At 38.9% G+C, this 19,115-nt stretch overlaps 1 protein-coding gene across 1 annotated transcript; it reads right to left on the minus strand.

The window, feature by feature from the left end:
* Window positions 1–15,430: 15,430 nt before the first annotated feature.
* On the minus strand, window positions 15,431–18,646 carry LOC107787393 (cysteine-rich receptor-like protein kinase 3). Its single transcript, XM_016608954.2, has 7 exons — window positions 17,758–18,646; window positions 17,535–17,651; window positions 17,314–17,453; window positions 17,027–17,237; window positions 16,719–16,953; window positions 16,230–16,374; window positions 15,431–16,145 (listed from the first exon to the last, which is right to left on the minus strand). Exons 1-7 carry the CDS (start codon window positions 18,644–18,646, stop codon window positions 15,813–15,815), a joined length of 2,070 nt encoding a protein of 689 aa, XP_016464440.2. The 3' UTR covers window positions 15,431–15,812.
* Between the last annotated feature and the right edge of the window lie 469 nt (window positions 18,647–19,115).

Consider the following 19,115-nt stretch of genomic DNA (forward strand, 5'->3'; position numbering starts at 1 on the left):
GTAGGAACACTTTTTCCCCAATTATGAACACTAAATCTCTTCTTCTCTTATCAGCATAAGCCTTTTGTCTACTTTGAGCTGCAAGCAATCTCTATCTGATCAACTGGACCTTGTCCATAGCTTCTTGTACTAAGTCAGGTCCCAATAAGTTGGTCTCACCAGTTTCAAACCATCCGATAGGAGAACGACATCTTCTACCATATAATGCTTCGTACAGTGCTATTTAAATACTGGACTGGAAGCTATTGTTGTAAGAAAATTCAGCTAAAGGTATATAAGGGTCCCAACTACCTCCAACCTCAAGAATGCAAGCTCTCAACATATCCTCCAAGATCTGTATAGTACGTTCAGACTACCCGTCTGTCTGTGGATAAAATGTAGTACTAAGATCTACTCGTGTACCCAATGCTTCTTGAAAAGATTTCCAAAAGCGTGAGGTAAATTGTGATCCTCTATTAGAGATGATGGATATTGGAACTCCGTGAAGTCGGACAATTTCGTTCATAAATATCTTTGCATATCTTACTCCACTATATATAGTCTTCACTGGCAAAAAATGTGCTAATTTTGTCAATCGATCTACAATCACCCATACCGAGTCATAACCTATAAGGGTTCATGGTAGACCGGTGACAAAATCCATAGTAATTCTTTCCCATTTTCACTCTGAATCTTAATTTGTTGTAACAGTCCTGCGGGTCGCTGATGTTCAGCCTTGACCTGCTGACAAGTCAAACAACTAGAAACAAAGTTACAACATCTTTCTTCATACCTTCCCACCAGTAAAATTGCTTCAGGTCATGGTACATTTTTGTGGATCCAGGATGTATAGTGTATTTAGAGTTGTGGGCTTCTTTAAGAATATCTTGTCTCAACCCATCTACGTCTGCTACACATAGCTTGTCGCCCATTCGAAGAACGCCATCACTTTTAACAATCATATCCTTTCTTTTACCAGCTAAGGCCTCATCTTTGTATTTGCATAGTCGTTCATCCTCATATTGGGTGGCCTTAATGCGCTCAACTAATGAAGACTTAGCCTGAGCACAAGCCAATAATGCCTCTGAATTTTCGATACCAAATCTGATGCATGTATCTTCTAGTCTCTGAATATCTTTGGCTAAAAGTCTCTTTACAGGAGTTATATGTGCCAAACTCCCCATAGATTTTCTGCTCAATACATCTCCCACCACATTGGCCTTTCCAAGATGATACAAGATAGAAAAGTCATAGTCTTTGAGTAGTTCCATCCACCGACGCTGCTGAAGATTCAGATCTCTCTGCTGAAAGATATACTTCAGACTTTTATGGTCAGTATAAATCTCACAAGTTTCGCCATATAGGTAATGCCTCCAAAGTTTTAGAGCAAATACCACTGCAGCCATCTCTAAATCATGTGTAGGATAGTTTTGCTCGTGCTTTTTCAATTGTCTCGAATCATAAGCTATAACGCGACCATTTTGCATGAGAACACATCCTAATCTCACCCTCGAGGCGTCACAGAATACTGTAAATCCTCCAGAACCTGATGGTAAGGCTAATATTGGTGCAGTTGTCAAACATGGTTTGAGTTTCTGAAAGCTTTGCTCACATTCCTCCGTCCACTGAAACTTTGCATTTTTCTATGTTAGGTTGGTCAGCGGCACTGCTATTCTGGAGAAATCCTGCACAAAACACCTGTAATAGCCTGCTAAGCCTAAAAAGCTACGAATCTCTGTAGGAGAAGTAGGTCTGGGCCATTTCTGCACAACTTCTGTCTTCTTAAGATCTACCATAATTCAATCTTTGGATACAACATGCCCCAGAAATGATACTCAGTCTAGCCAAAATTCACACTTTGAGAACTTAGCATAAAGCTGATGTTCTCGCAATGTCTGCAACACAGTCCTGAGATGATTATCGTGTTCTCCTTGGCTACGAGAATATATTAGGATATCATCAATAAATACTATTACAAATCTATCCAGAAACGGCTTGAACACCCTATTCATTAAATCCATGAATGCAGCTGGAGCATTAGTCAGTCCGCAAGGCATCACAAGAAACTCATAGTGCCCGTATCGAGTTCTGAAAGCAGTCTTAGAAATATCTTCATCTTTGATTCTAAGTTGATGATAACCAGAACAGAGGTCAATCTTTGAAAAGTGGGCAGCTCCTTGTAACTAATCAAACATGTCATCTATACGAGGCAAAGGATATTTATTGTGTATTGTTATCTTGTTCAACTGCCTGTAGTCAATGCACATTCTCAGGGATCCGTCTTTCTTCTTTACGAACAGTACTAGTGCACCCCGTAAAGATATACTCGGTTTGATAAAACCCTTCTCTCACAAATCCTGCAGTTGTTATTTTAGCTCCTTCAACTCTGCTGGTGCCATCCGATATGACGGTATTGATATGGACTGTGTGTCAGGTGACAAATCAATACCAAAGTCTATTTCTCGTACTGGAGGCAATCCTGGTAAATCCTCATGAAATACATCAGAAAATTCTCTCACTACTGGTACATTTTCTATACTAACTGTTTCCTTTCTTGTGTCATTCACAATAGCTAAGAGACCCAAGCAACCTTTCTTCAGAAGTCGTTGAGCTTTCATAAAAGATTCAACTTTGCAAATCTCTGGAACCTGGGTTCGTTTGGTATCTCAAACTTGACTATCTTTCCATGACAATCGACGATAGCATAGTAAGAAGATAACCAATCCATTCCCATCAGCATGTCAAAGTCAATCATATCAAGTACAATAAGGTTAGCTAGAGTATCTCTACCCTCAACCCAAATTTGGCAAGCACGATACACGTATTCAGCTAATAGAGACTCTCCAACAGGAGTAGCAACTAGCAAAGGATCATTCAATAGATCAGGTTGTCTACTAAACCTCAAATCAAAGTACGAGGACACATAGGAGTGAGTAGATCCCGGATCAATCAACACAAGTGCATCAAATGAATAGATAGAAAGAATACATGTAACCACAACATTCGAGGCCTGAGCATCCTGTCTAGTAAATGCAAAAACTCTCGCCTAATCTCTACCAGCATTCCCTTGTCCTTGATTCATAGTAGCATGATTTCCAGCACCTCGACCTCTATTTCCTGTATCTGCAGCACCTGAAGTATTACGAGTAGTCTGAGTAGGTACAGTTGACTGAATATAAGCCTGATTGAAATTTCTCGGAGGCTGAGGGCAATCCCTCATGTGATGTCCCAACTAGCCACACCGAAAGTACTCTCCCGTTAGAGCACGACATTGGCCCAAATGTGATCTACCACACACCTGATAGAATGAAGTAGTGGCATATGTCTGCTTAGTATTACGATGTCTAGATGATGACGGTCCCCTAGCACCCTGTCTGTAATGTGGTCTGTACGTGGACTGTGAAGATAAGTGTGTCCCTGTCTGAGAACCCTGTTGTTGTTGTCCATGATTTCCTTCTCTTTGATTTTCACTAAAACCACCACTGAAAGACCCTCCTGTCTTGGCCTTCTTACGTAAATCACTAACGGCACGCTCCTCACGTCCCTTGGTTTCAATCTTTCTAGCAAGGTCGACTGTATTAGAGTAGGATAAAGTCTTCATCTATGGGGCTACTGCAGTGTATAGATGACTAACCAATCCATCAACAAACTTCTGAACTCGAGCTTCTTCGGTAGACACTAAGTAAGGGGCATATCTAGCCAGCTTACAAAACTTGGTATTATATTTTGACATATCCATATCTGGAGTGTGAACCAATCTCTCAAAGTCTCTATCATATTTTTGCATCAAGCTGTCCGGAAGAAAATGATTCATGAACAATTTAGTGAATTCGTCCCATGTCAGTGGTGTTGCTCTTGCCGGCCTTCCTAGCAACATAGTTTCATACCATGTATTGGCCATATCCTCTAGTTTGTATGCTGCAAGCTCCATGGCTCTCTCACTAGAACATCCTAGAGCACGTAATGCCTTGAGTGTCCCATCTAAGAAACTTTGAGGATCTACTGAATTATCAGAACCTCTGAATTTTGGTGATTTCAATTTTAGTAACTCTTGTAGGGATACTTCCTTATTACCGAAAGTCTGAGTCTGTGCAGGTTGTGTCTGTAAAGTAGCCTGAGGAGCTGAACTTCCACCCCGAGTAGGCACCAATACCTCTAGCACATTCAATAACCTTGCCACTGCGTCTGCAGGTAAGGCAATGGTAGGTACAACAGTTGGCACTGATGGTGGAGCATCCGGAACCCCCTGTTCTTGTACTTGATCTGGCATAGCAGCTTAGGGTTGACCCATGTTCCCTCCTTCAGGTTGAGGAGCAGTCCGTCTTCTAGTTTGATGAATGCCAACTTGACCGCCACCCTAGGTAGAACCACGTCCAGCAGATGAGGGCGTGCGTGTCCTAGCCATCTGCGAAAGAAATATTCCAAAGTCAATCTCAACGCACGATCAAAGAAAGAAAGAAGGGAAAACATTCCTAGATGTTCAGTAGCCTCAAGATCATAAGTATGGGCGCCTACATACCCATGAACAAGACTCTACTAAACATTGCTCCATGAATCGGGACTTAAAGCCTAAGCTCTGATACCAACTTTTTACGACCCAATTTAGGATCGTGACCGGCGCTTAGGAGCAAGTGCTCCCAAGTAAGCCTCATCGGTATTTTATAGAAAATCGGACAGCGTTTCCCCTGTTTTTGGACTATCCAAAAACTTTTCTGTCTCAAAATCAACAACCAACCATCCTAATATCAAACCAAATAATTAACAACTTATCAATTAACCAAAACAAGTCTCTACCATTACTAATCAACCCACTAACAACCAAAAATACTAATTTATCTCTAACTCTGATAATAAAGAGCGATACTCAACATAGGTCTATAATAACAAAAGAATACCCATGACACTAAAAGAATGACTATGGAGCGACTCTAAGAGTTCAAAGAAAAAACTATAACAATAAATAAAATCTTCGCCCACGCGAACAAGTGCGAGGCTCACCAAGAACTATCAACCTATGCGCTCTAATTAACGAAATCCTCACACGCGTTAACTGCTGTCTCTGTATAAAAAATAGCGGGGAGTGAGTCGCTAGCTCAGTGAGTAATAACACTTAACCACAACCATTTTTATTGGGGACAAGTCAAAAAATACTCTACTATATATATTAAATAGAAAATATCATAAGAATTCCCTTTCAGAAACAATAATCAGTCTCATCATGTTTTTCATGTAATATAAATTAATTGACAATTCGGTAATAAGCTCGGTAAAATACTGTGTAATATCAATATTCATGTTTGGGAGGTTTCAATGAATGGATCATGTAATCGGTATAACTGTGGACTTTTTCATAAGAAATCAAATATAACGGTAGTCCCTACTCGAGGGAAATCGGTAACGGTATGCTAGTTCTACCTTCCCCCTAGCGAGGGCTATAACTGTACTCGGTAATTACAAGGTGCACCAGGTCTAACAAACCAGCCGTTATCTACGGGATCCTTCAAAGTCTACTCCCATTTATACATGTCTTTGTAATCCATATATACTCCTAGGAAAATAATTTAAAATAATGTAGGGTATATCGGTTCTTATCAAATCATGAAATTTCATTTCGATAACAGTAATTTCAAGTAACGGTAATACATATCTAGTGACAACGAAAATATTTAAAACAACGGTAATCATCCCAAATAACTATTTCGGTATCATATCGAGTAAAAGACTTGTCCCACGTGCAACTCAAAATAATCGGTAACATATTCATATTAAAAGTCATGTGTAAATTATGCAAGTTATGAAAACATAAATTGCGGTAAGATTACTACTCACAGTACTCGTGCTGAAATACCAAATGCTTCACCTCGAGCAATTCGTACAAATTTCTCAAATCAATCTATAATTACATAATATCGATCTCATGTTAATTTCCTTGTTTAGGCTAATTCATAGCTAATTTAGAGTACCCAACCCTCGAGGTTTCATATTTGATTCTTAATTCACCGAATTATATTTACCCACATATGAGTAATTACTAATCTATCATCTCCAACATATTCATATATTTTTATTAATCCAATTTTATAAAGTTTTATTGATCCTTTAGGAAGAAAATTCTCTATTGTGTGAATGAGCTAGTGTAATTTCTATTACTCTGTAGAGTCTTCTAATCGTGAGAATCGAAATAAAATTCTACCAGAATAAGAAGTTCAAGTAATACCCGTAAAACACAAATTAGTTCTTAAGATTCCTCAACAGTTATAGCTATGGTTCCAACGTACTACGCCAACTTCTTCCTCCTTCTTTTCTCTTTTCTTTCTTTCTTCCTCTGCTCGTTTTTTTTTTGTTTGTTTTTTTCCGTTCTGAAGCATTCTGCTTCGTTTCCTTCAGAAAGCTTTCTGAAGCTTTCCCAAACCCTTTTCAACTTTGGCTATATTAATGGGCTTCAGCCCTTTTGTTTCAATTCTTACTTTTCCCTTTTTTTTTGTTTATTTAGTTAGTTCTTTTTTTAAAAAAACTTAAATTATTTACTAAATACCCCATATGACCTCATTTAAAATATTGGGGGTATTACACAAGGGCTGCCTTATTTCGAGTTTGAGTAAACACTCTCATAAAGCCTAAGGGCTACATTACTTCGTGTTCGAGCAACACTCACTCGACCATTAAGCCTAAAGGCTACATTACTTCGAGTTCGAGCAAATCCTCACTCGACTATAAAGCCCAAGGGCTACCTTATTTCGAGTTCGAGTAAACACTCACTCATAAAGCCTAAGGGCTACATTAATTCGAGTTTGAGCAAACACTCACTCGACCTTAAGGCCTAAGGGCTACATTATTTCGAGTTCGAGCAACACTCACTCGACCATAAGGCCTAAGGGCTACCTTATTCGAGTTCGAGTAAGTCCTCACTCGACCACTAAGCCTAAAGGCTATTCTTATTTCGAGTTCGAGCAAATCTTCACTCGACTATAAAGCCTAAGGGCTACCCTAACTCGAGTTCGAGCAACCATTCTCACTCGGGGACTATCTATCGAGCCCAAGGGCTGCCATTAATTCGAGTTCGATAAATCATTCTCACTCGACTACAAAGCCCAAGGGCTACCTTATTTCGAGTTCGAGCAAGTCCTTACTCAACCACTAAGACTAAGGGTTATTCTTATTTCGAGTTCGAGAAAATCCCCACTCGACTATAAAGCCTAAGATCTATCCTAACTCGAGTTCGAGCAACCATTCCTCACTCGACCATTAAGCCTAATGGCAGCTCTTATTTTGAGTTCGAGAAATCATTCTCACTCGACTACAAAGCCCAAGGGCTACCTTATTTCGAGTTCGAGCAAATCCTCACTCGACCATTAAGCCTAAGGGATACTCTTATTTCGAGTTCTAGCAAGTCCTAACTCGACCATAAAACCCAAGGGCTACCATTACTTTGAATTTGAGCAAACACACTCGACCATAAAGCCTAAGGGCTACATTACTTCGAGTTCGAACAAATACTCACCCAACTATTAAGCCTAAGGGCTACTCTTAATTCGAGTTCGAGCAAACACTCACTCGACCATAAAGCCTAAGGGCAGCATTACTTCGAGTTCGAGCAAACGCTCACTCGACTATTAAGCCCAAGGGCTACTCTTAATACGAGTTCGGGCAAATGCTCACTAGGTTATAAAGACTACAAGGTCCGACTTTGATCAAATTACCTAAAGCCTCGAACTTATGAACAAAATTTTCATAAGGCATGAATGAAACGAAATTTTCACAAGGCACAAAATGAAATAAAGGCAAGATGGGAAAGAAAGAGATCTTTATATATATGAAGATATTTACATGATCCGATTAGGACCCTACACAAAAGATAAGAAATGAAAAATCCTAAGGTTCTTGATTTTCTCCGGGGATAATTTCTTCTCCATCGAGGTCATCCCCGCTCTTGGACCCGCTTTTTCTCTCATCATCATCGTCGTCATCATCGGAGGCCAGCACTACAGCTTCGGTTTCACACTATTTAGCCTTTATTATCTCGTCGGCTAGATCAAAACCTTGAGCGTGGATCTCCTCGAGGGTTTCCCTCCGAGATTGGCACTTGGAAAGTTCATCAATCCAATATGCTCGAGTTTGAGCGGTCTCGGCTGCCTCTCTCACTTGTACTTGAGCGGCTTCAACATTGGCTTGGTAGACGGCCACGATCGCGTCTGCCTTGGATTTAGCCTTTTCAAATTCAAATTTGGCCTTTTCAAGTTCTGAAGCCAACCGAGCTTTGAGCTCCGCTAATTTCTTTTCCTGAACCGAGCTCTTCTCTTTTATGCCTCGAAGAAGACTTTCGGCTGATGACAATTGGGACAAGGCAGTCTCTTTTTCTGCAGCGAAGCGGTCCATACCTTCTTTCTACCCCAATGTCTCCGCCTTTATCATGTTGAGCTCCTCACGGAGTTGCCCGATCATCTCAATCTTCTGCTGCAGCTGTGAGATCGAAATATTAGCCACCGTTACCGAATCGAGCCCATGAGGTTTTAAGATTGTCATTACCTGCTCGTTCAGGTCGGACTGATCTTGGTGAGCCTTGGCCAACTCGGCTCGGAGGTCCTTGATTTCCTCTTCTCTTTGCCCACAGAGAAGTTTAAGGGCATTTCTCTCCTCCGTGAGCCCTCGAAGATCGGCCTCATACCGACTCAGCTCAGCTCGAGACCGAGAAAATGCTTCCCGATGAAGCACTGAGGCCTATGCAAAAAGAAGAAAAGAAGTTAGATAAAGAGAAAAACAAACACAGGTGTAATACCAACATGGAGAGTTAAGGCTTACTCAATTTAGAGCTTGCTGCGCTTCGTTGAAGAGGCTCGATACCTCACCCGAGTCCTTCCTCAGGACCTCCAAGTCGCTCAGGCCGGTAGCATCTTTGACTCCAGTAAAATAATCATAGAAGGTATCCACCATTCTGTGGCCTCCTTCGATGGAAAGGGTCTTCAAGGCCCTAGCCTCTCGAATCATCTCCTCGGAAAACGAGGGGAGCAACGGGGATCCTCCAATTTCTATTGCCCCAAGTGAATCACTTGGGACGTTCTCTCCATCTCGGTGGGCCTCGAGATCATCCCCTGCAGCTGTATTCACCATTGGCTCATTATGGTGAGGGGTAGCCTCGATCCTCAATGACTCGGGGACTTCGACCAATTCTCTTTCCGAGACTCCCTCATCACGAGATGGAATCTCTGCAGCCTTCACCGATTCAATAGCCTTTGGGGCCTCGGTGCTCATTTTCACTCGGGCCACCAGCCCTGAGTCATCTTCTTCCTCTTCTTCATCTTCATCCCTAAGACGCCGAATAGAGTCTTCAGTCAGGAGGATGATATTCTTCATCAGCTTACGAGCCTTCTTCTTCTTAACTTGCGGATCCTCGGAGGTCAAGATCTTTTTTCTCTTTTTGTCCTTCACCGGTTTGGGTGCCGGGATCGAAGTCTCCTCCTTACCAGATAAGGGCCTCATAACAACATCTTTGCCAAGGCCTGTATAAAAAGAAAATAAGTAAGAAACGCTTTACAAAGTCAACAAAGACGTGGGAAAGAAGCTTACCATGTGTTTTGGCTTCCCATCGACCCTTTGATAAATCGCGCCACGAGCGCTCGGCATATGTAGAGGTCGAGGCCAGGTCTCATACCCAGCTCTTAAGGTTAGGAATTGCACCGGGCATCCAAGCAACCGCTACATCACGGAAAAAGATATAGGTGAGAAAGACACGAAGGAGCAAAACAATAGGATCTAACAGTAGAATTGTACTTACGCTTCATATTCCATTTCTCGGAAAATGGCATCTTCTCGGTCGAGATAAGGTCGGAAGTCTTCACTCGAACGAACCGGCTCATCCAACCTCGGTCTTTATCCTCGTCTATGCTCGAGAACAGTACTTTGGTAGCTCGACGCTGAAGTTTTATTAACCCACCTCAATAGAGGCGGGAGTTGTATAACCTGATGAGGTGATCGAGTGTAAAAGGCATCCCCTCGATTTTGCTCAGAAAAAATCGGAGCAGAATAACGATTCGCCAAAAGGAAGGGTGGATTTGTCCTAGGGTTATTTGATACTGGCGGCAGAAGTCAATGACAACAGGGTCGAGGGAGCCCAACGTGAAAGGGTAAGTGTACACACTTAAAAACCCTTCCGCATAGGTGGTGATATTTTCTTCGGGAGCCGGGATCACCACTTCTTTGTTTTCCCAGTTGCAATCTTTCCTTACCTGCTTGATGGATCCCTCAGTTATCGAGCATATATACCTCGATACTGGCTCGCATCGACCGGGAACCAACGAGGCTTTATCAGTCTTAAAATCAGAAGTGAGAACACACCCCCCGGGAACACACTCCTCAGGTCGTGGCTCCACCGGTGTTTTGTCACCTGCAGGTCGCGATGTAGATGCGTTCTCTTTTTTAGGGACAATTTTTGACGTTTTGGCCATCTAAATTTCTGTGAACAAAGATCAAAAGTATTTTGGTGTTTTGAGAAGAAATTTGCAATGAAAATCACTGATTTGCAGATGAAGAACTCAGAAGATGCGAAAAAGAACTTAGAAGATTTGGAGATTGGAGATCTAAAAGTAAAAAATGGTAAAGAGAAGAGCTATTTATAGAGTTGGCAATGACGGTTCAATATCAACAGTGGCCGACCATTTTCTGACACACATTTAATGCCTTGGTAACTGAACCGACGGGACAGTTATCACATATGTCATGGTCGAGCTCGATGCAAACGTCAGTGTATATCTAGTCGTATCATTGAAAAATCATGTCGTTTCTCGCCACATTCTTCCCGAGAAATGAGGGGACTATCTATATACGGTCAAAACCGATTTTTTCCTTTATGCAATTAGTCAAGATTGGAACATGATGGACCGGAGGTCGTTTTTATAATACTGAGATGAGATCTGAAGCCAGGTTACCAAGCTCAAGATTCAGGGACCGATCAATACCGAGCTCGAAGTCATTATCGAGCTAGAGTCCAAAATCGAACTATAATGTGAAGTGGCATTATCGAACTCAAGATCCGAGCCCGAGTCAATATCGAGCTCGAAATCTGGAGATCGACCTATATCAAGTCCGACCAAGATCGAACTAAGAGACAAGAGCCGTTGTAGCCGCACTTGGGGAGAGAATCTTGATGGGAATTAAGGAAAAGCTAAATTAACTAATCTATCATGGGATTCCCACTATGTATCTTTTATTATATCCAAAGTAGGATCCCCCACTATAAAAGAGTGGCTATTAAGAGAAGATTGAACATTAAGGCATTTACACACTCCCTTATTGAAAAGATTATTGATATTCACATACAGATATTGGAGAAATCATCCTTTTGTGAGCCTTGTACGTTGATTCATCTTGTTTGTTCATAAATCGTTTTTTACTTAGTTTGGTTTGTATTTCATTCCCTTTTTACGGTTAATATTCGATATTTTTCTACATACTTTTTCGATTTATACCAAGCTATACCACGCATCTTTAGAACTACGTATAAATTCAACACTATCCGTTTTTCGGGTAAACAATATGCTTGTTACAATCATAACTCTAGTCAAGTTTTATAATGGAAATGTAATGCAGCCTTAGTTGGAGAGCATCTATGCAAGTCGAATCTAGCGACCGAAATGTACTGATTTTGGTATTTAATAAAGACTTCTTGCACTGACCTTATTGTTATTCGTTTAATCTGATCTTCCATAATTAATGCACGAATTACCGCTATATATAATCATAAAATGCCTTTTGCTTTTTTGGTCCAAAAGAAACTAGTTATATTAAGATAACGAGTGTGTAGTACAAAGAGCTAAAGTTGACATAGACACAGGACACGACTAACCTGCATAAGTAACAGAACTACAGGGGCGACCTCGCGGTGGGTCGTGACAAAAAGAGGGGAGGGGGTTGAGCTAGAACTAGCTAAATCCCCGAGATGGGGTTACAAAAAGAGGCGTCTGAATGATGCGTGTTACCTGCAGTAGCAAGTACAATGTGTCTAACAAAAAACATTCCTAACTTGTCTTCTTATTTCATGCCGCGCGTACGACATTTGTATGTTTAATTTCTAATATTTCTTTTATAAAATGCCTTCTTATTTCATGCCGCGCGTACATCATTTGTATGTTTAATTTCTAATGTTTCTTTTACGTGCCCAATTTAATTTGTGTTATACACTTAGCCGTAGCTTTAGCAAATAAATATATATGGCTAATTAAGCACGTCTACATTTAATGCCAAAGGTGACATTATTGAAAAATAATTCTTTGTTGGGGTGTGGTATCCTTAACGGGAGGTCTCAGGTTTGAGCTCTGAATATGTAGTCATCTTTGTTAGGAAGCCTTTATCTTCCAATATAAAATTTTTCGGTGTGAATCCAAATTTAGTCGGGCTACGGTGCGAATACAAACACCGAATGAGAAACCAAAAGAATTCTTGAAATAGGAAGTAGCATTTTTCTAAAACAATTATTTTGTCGATGCCACTTTCTCTCTGTGGCACTATTCAAGTCAACCATTTTAACATTTTCAAAGTCGTCCACCATATTATTTTTCAAAGTCTTCCATCTTCGTGCTCGTTTTGGAAGGAGATTCGTATTTTAAAGACTATAACATGCGCTTGTCCTAGAAGGTATTTGATTGGTTATATGTATATCCATATTATGTTTTGATGATCTAACAAACTTATTGTCAAGAATCAGATAAGGAATCTGTTACACATTCCCAAGACCTTAAGATCAAAAGATTCCAGCTTGGGATATGGTTCAACTCTTCAGAGTCAAAGGAACAACAGAGGGAACAGATAGCTACCGCTTCCCGAAGAAACTGCACAAGTCAACTGCCCCAATTGTAAAGTTGCTGCCTGCACACGTTACAGTGCAGCAGTCAACTTTATGGGGAGTGTCTTTTACCTACCTTGCTTACATCATTCCAGTGATGTCACAAATGCATTATTAACATCAAGAAAGGTAAAACAAATATTTTGAACACTTAGAGAATTTACTCAAGCACACTCTCTGTGATTGATCATCAAGAAAACGATTCTCAAGTGCATCAAGAACAAAGAATAACACTACTACGGACCAGTTTCCCATATCAAGTTATTGTATGTCCTTAGTTGAGTTGTGACTTTGTAATAGTTCTTCAAATGTAATTCCTACTTAGCTTGTTTAGAAGCACTGCGTAGGAAACCCTTTGTAAATCATAAACTCTTGTGTTTGTGTCTTGGCTAGAGTTAATCGAGTTATAAAGTCTTTGTAATAGAGTTATTACTAAGTGGCTTGTAATAGAGTGTTACAAGTTAGTGAGGGATTAAGAGGTTAATCCCTAGGTTACATAGGTTGTAATCTGAAAGTTGCTCAGTAGTGAAGTTGAAATCCTACAAGGGTAGGTCGTGATTTTTAATCCCGTTGAGCTGAGAATTTTTCACGTAAAATTTCTCTTGTCATTTACTCAGTGCAGTGTGCGTGATTTCTGTAAAAACTTATATCTGTGGGAACTTATAGAAAACTTGGTTCTTTATATAGTTTGGTGGACCCTTAAATTCTATAGCAGTTGTGTTAAACGGTGCATAAAAGTCTTTAAGTTTTCGTTTATCTAGAATAGCTATCATTAGGTGAAGCGAAAAAATTGACTAACTTAATTACAACGCATTAATTGGAAATGATACAGTTGGTGTATGACTTTCTTCTATTTTCTTTTGGTTAAGTAAACATCATTAACATCGTAATTGACAAACTAGCTGGCAAAGAGTTTGTCGTTTTGAGCTCAAGTCAAAGTAGTAAGATTATAAACTAAATAAATTGTTTTGTTTAATCAAGTTGTGAAAACAGTTCCAGAAATAATGAAGCCGTCGAATAGTACCATAAGCTTGAGGCTTTTTTCCCTCCCCTTATTTTCGAGGAAATGGTCTCCAATGAATATTTGACAATTTATTTTGTATCTTGCGGAAAAATCGATCATTGTTTACTAATCACATATTATCCAACAGAATCCAATCTCTCTCGATACATTCCGCAAAAAATCCGATTCGATGGGATTCTTCCCCAACTAATGGAGAACTTTTGGCGGAATTATCACACATGAATTTGAGCAGAATATTTCAAAGAAATAGCTTACTTCTTTTTCTCGAGAGACGGAAAATATTATATAACAATAAAAATCTCTTGTAAAAAAACCATAAAATTAAAATCAAATTTATAAAGGCCTACAAAACAAATTGACTCTTATTTTCTTCATAAAATAAAATGGGATCATAACATGAGTACCGATATGAGAAGATTTAAAAAGAAAAAGGTCGATGAGGTTTTAATCGAGACAAATTAATAGATGAACTTGACGGATAAGTACCTCTTAATACAACCTTGCTAAAAAAGACCCTCTTTCACCCAAATTGCTCAATAATGTTATATCATGTGATATGCAAATACGTTAACATTTAATACAATACTAAATAGAATCACACTGACAATTGAGAGGACAAATCCACTTGACTTGGTGTATGAGATTCCTCCCTGCAGGTCAACGTACATGATACAAAAATGTTGATAATGTTAAGTATCTTCATTATATATATAATACAAACAACTTGCAATAGTTAGTGACTGTGACTCCTTAAGATGTTATAGCTGTCAGACCAAGTATATTAACGATTGCGATGCTTAAGTTAAAGTACAATAAGTTGCACGTGTTTATGTGAAGGGGCAAAATAAATTTTCTTCAATCCACGAATATGACAAAAGGATTGATAAACTAGTCAATTTTAGTAAATTTCAAAATTAAATGTCATAGAACGATTATCCATCACATAAATTGGACTTGCTTTAGCAATTTTAGCTCTGTTTAGTAATAATAATTATAACAAACATCAACTAGCTACCTAGCAATATTCCTTTTGGGTCACGTACAGTACACAACACAACTAGCAAATAGCAATAGAGTTCCATTGAGGTCCATACCTCCTAAAATAAGCTAGCAAGTGTTATGCTAAATAATACAAGCGTACCACTTTATAGTAAACTCCAAATAGGGAATTTGATTTTGAATGAGTCAACAAAGTTCCCTTTCACACTCTGCTGGATTATAACTTATAAAATAAGAGGTTCTAGCTGTTGAACATTTGCTCAGAAATTAAGCAAGCACCCTGTCCCAGCATGTATTTTTGGGTAAATCCAACCAATTATGACCTGAAATAGCACATTACAGAGACTATAATTTTTGTCATTTTAAATGATATATTACCAAAGATTTAAGTATATACACTGACAGTTCACGAGTGACTGGAACTGTAAAACTCCACTTTTGTACTTCTCCATTATATGAATGAGCAACTCCTAAAAAAACCAAAATAGTGTCTGCAAGACTTGATCATTTGATCTATTGTTCTTTTCTTTTGTGGGTTCGAATGATAGTTCTGAAACAATCTACCGATCAAAATCAAGACAATATTATGATAATTGTGAAGCCTAATCTTTATTGAAAATTACTACTCGAAAATCTATCACAATAGATGATGTTCATTGCTACAGCTGCAGATACTGTATCACAATTCAGGCATTATACAACAGCTTTACTTTAGGGAAAAGGAAGTAGGCTCTATAGGATATTCACAAAACGAATTTGACTAAATCAGACTATACCAAATATCAGCTGAAAAATGGAGGGTGAGTGCTAGTCAATGTTAAGCTCATTAGCTCAAATCATAATGTGTGATCACAGACACAAACTTGAGTTGGCTGAACAATTCACCTTCAAAGATTTGGCCTTTGCTGAGAACAAAAATCCAATGCCAATTCCGGATGATCATCGAGTCAAGTCAAAATTCTTGATCACCTTAGTTTATCTAGGATCGATCCAACTCTCTGTCAATTTATTCCCAGAAGATTGTGTAGAGGAGCTTGGTTGACCGAAAAATCTTTTGCCGTGCAGATTAAATGGACTAAATTCTGAACTTCCAGAGTTGAGGAATGGTGGTTGTGTTGGCTGAAGAATTTCATGGTTGTCGGTAAGCATTTTCACGACGCTCGACATGGAGGGTCGCAATTCTGCTGATGCCTGTACACAAAGCAGACCTACTTGAAGCAGCTTAGACGCCTCCTCTTCATTGAAGTTACCCTCTAACGAAGGATCAACTGCTTCACAAGATTTTCCAATTCCATACAAGTTCCACAACTAGAAACCACAACGAAATGAGTTTAGTAAGTATTATGATTATTAATGTCCATTATGGACAGATGATATATCACAAGAAAGTACCTGCTGCAGAAGAGAATTTGTGTTCTGGAAAACATAATTGTTCTTCTTTCCACACACGAGTTCGATAACAAGAACACCGAAACTATAAACATCAGCTTTCTCAGTCAGTTTGCCACGTACAATGTACTCTGGAGCCATGTAACCGCTGCAATTTTAAATCTGATTACTTCTTTTAATAATATCAAAGGAAGTTCAACGACCAGAAGTGGACAGAAAAAATAGAACCCCTAAAACTATATATGCAGTAGTTAACTTATACTAGCGAAAAACCTACTTTTACATTAAGTTATACATAAGTGAAAGGTCTCATCTCCCGGAAACATGGCAAAATTATAGAGATTTAATAGCAAGACCTTAGCGATGATATAGCTAAGTAAAACAGATCCAACACTTCTTACTGTATCGAGATTTAATCATTTCAGCAAACAATTTGTCTATAGTGTTTAATCCTCACTGGTTAAAGAAAAAGTAAGAATAACCCAAACTTACAGTGTACCAGCAATAGCTGTGCTAATATGAGTCCTGTCTTCAGGAAATAACCTGGCTAGACCAAAATCAGCAATTTTTGGCGTGAAATCTTCATCTAGAAGAACATTGCTCAACTTTATGTCTCTGTGAATGATCCTCAACTTTGATTCTTCATGAAGATAGGCCAAGCCCTCAGCAGTACCCAATACAATTTTGTATCTTTGATCCCATGTAAGTGGCTGAAGGTTCTTTGTGTCTGATTCAGTGCAAATCAAAGTCATTTTACACTAATTTAAGAGTTCATAATTAAGGTTGGATGCGATACTTACCAAAGACGTAATCCAGAAGACTATGATTGGGCACGTACTCATACACTAGAAGACTTTCTGGCCCTGTAATGCTGCACCCCAACAGCTTTACTAGGTTTTTGTGATGTATGCCGCTAATCAAATTGACCTCATTAAAGAAATGATCAACCCATTGCCTCGTATTGAAGAAGAGCCTCTTTATAGCAACAACCTGACCATCCGGCAAGATCCCCTATTTCATGTGGAAACACGACTATCATAAGACACAAGTCTTTGCGATAAGAAAATAATGTTCAAAGAGAAATTACCTTGTAAACAGAACCAGAACCTCCTTGTCCCAATTTATTGGAGTTGTTAAAGTAATTTGCTGCCTTCTCAAGGGTTTCATAGGATATATTCAGTTTTGATTTATTAACTGTTCTTATGAGCGCTCCTAGCTGCTTCTTCTCTACATTATCAAAGCAAATTCAAGTCAAATTTCCATTTGATCAATCACAAGAATGAAAATGATTGACTTTGAAATTAGTACCTCTCTTTTGTCTCAAAACCTTCTTCCGCATAAAGAATGAAACAGCCGACACAAATAGTAAGAAAGCAGAAATACCCAGGGTTGTTGCGAGAATAACAGCCAAGCGACTCGATCCTCCTGATAATTAATCATAATGTGACCACATAAATTAGAGGTCTTGGATTCAAATTTCATACTAAAAGAAATATTCATGTGTTTGGCCCATAAAGAATTTAGAACTTACCCCCATTTCCAATAGGAGGAGTATCACTTGCAGAATTGTTAAAGAACTTCTGAGTAGAATACCTAACATAACAACCAGTATTCAACACCCTCCCTTCTTCCTTAGGATGACAAGAACCAATCTTTGAAACTGCATCAGAAAGACACCTTTGACAAGCACTCCCATTCACAAATTCCCAACACTGAGCCAACCCATAAACAGTCAAATTCCCAGTACCCACAACCGCCGTTAAATACCCATCATTCCTCAAACCTCCCACCTCCAAATTCCTCACTAATTTCCCAACATTTTCCTTAAATAAACTCTGATCCCCTGAAAAACTCCTGTTCCCACAAATTGTCCTATCCACAGAACTCACACTTTCATTAAAGAACTTATAATAATCATACCTTAAAAAACACCCATCATAAAATAATCTCCCACCAGTAATCAATCTTTGAAATGGTAAGCACCTTAGGATTTGTGTTTTACACTGAGCAAAACAGAGATTACAATCTCTTTGTGATAAGTCTTTCATGCACTCACCATAAGCGTAAACTGTATTATTTCCTGTTCCATTTATTACAGCTCCATATTGTTGCCGTGCAACTAGGGGCGTAACGGAATCCATGGCTGCTAAAAAACTGGCTACATAAACTTGACGATCAGTTTGTGAAGCTGTTCTGTTTGTACATATTAAAGCTGCTTCTGTAGCTCTTGGATCAGAAACTGATCGATTTATGAATGAAAATAGTGTAAATATGAATACCCATTTCACTGGAGAATCCATTTTTGGAGAATTTGAAGGAATTAAGCTATGAAAATTGAGTTTGACGACATAACTTGAAGGTATGGGCGAGAAGTTGCAGCTGAAAAAGGGGGTTTTACTCTTCTCTGTTTTTTTGTTCATAAGAGTGAAATGAGAAGCCACTATGTGAACAGTATGTGGGGTCCACCGGCCACCGAAGCTGACGAATTTCCAATTTCCAATTTCCAAGTCTAAGATAGAAGACCTTTTTAAAATAATTTAGAAAAAAAAAAACGCTAAGATGGAAGACTTGGTATTTATCTTGTTGACTTATTTAGGAAATGAGAAAGTTACAGCTCGGTGATCTTCAATTCCTTTTTTTATTTTCTTTTTCTGAGTGGTCTAGAACATAAAAAGAAAAATAAGATAAGATAAGGACAGGAGAGTCTAATTTTTACCCTTTTTTATTTTCTTTTGGGGTCAAATATTCTTGCGGCTCAATCAAACGACTATTATCTTGAAGTTTGAACACGAATTTAGGGAGTTACAAAATGTTGTTCCCATTAAAAAAATATATAATCACTTTTTGAAGTCATTTTTTAAAAAAAAAACAAATTGAGACTCAAACTCA

Source organism: Nicotiana tabacum, chromosome 24 (assembly GCF_000715075.1).
Source record: "Nicotiana tabacum cultivar K326 chromosome 24, ASM71507v2, whole genome shotgun sequence".
Classification (NCBI taxonomy): Eukaryota; Viridiplantae; Streptophyta; class Magnoliopsida; order Solanales; family Solanaceae; genus Nicotiana; species Nicotiana tabacum.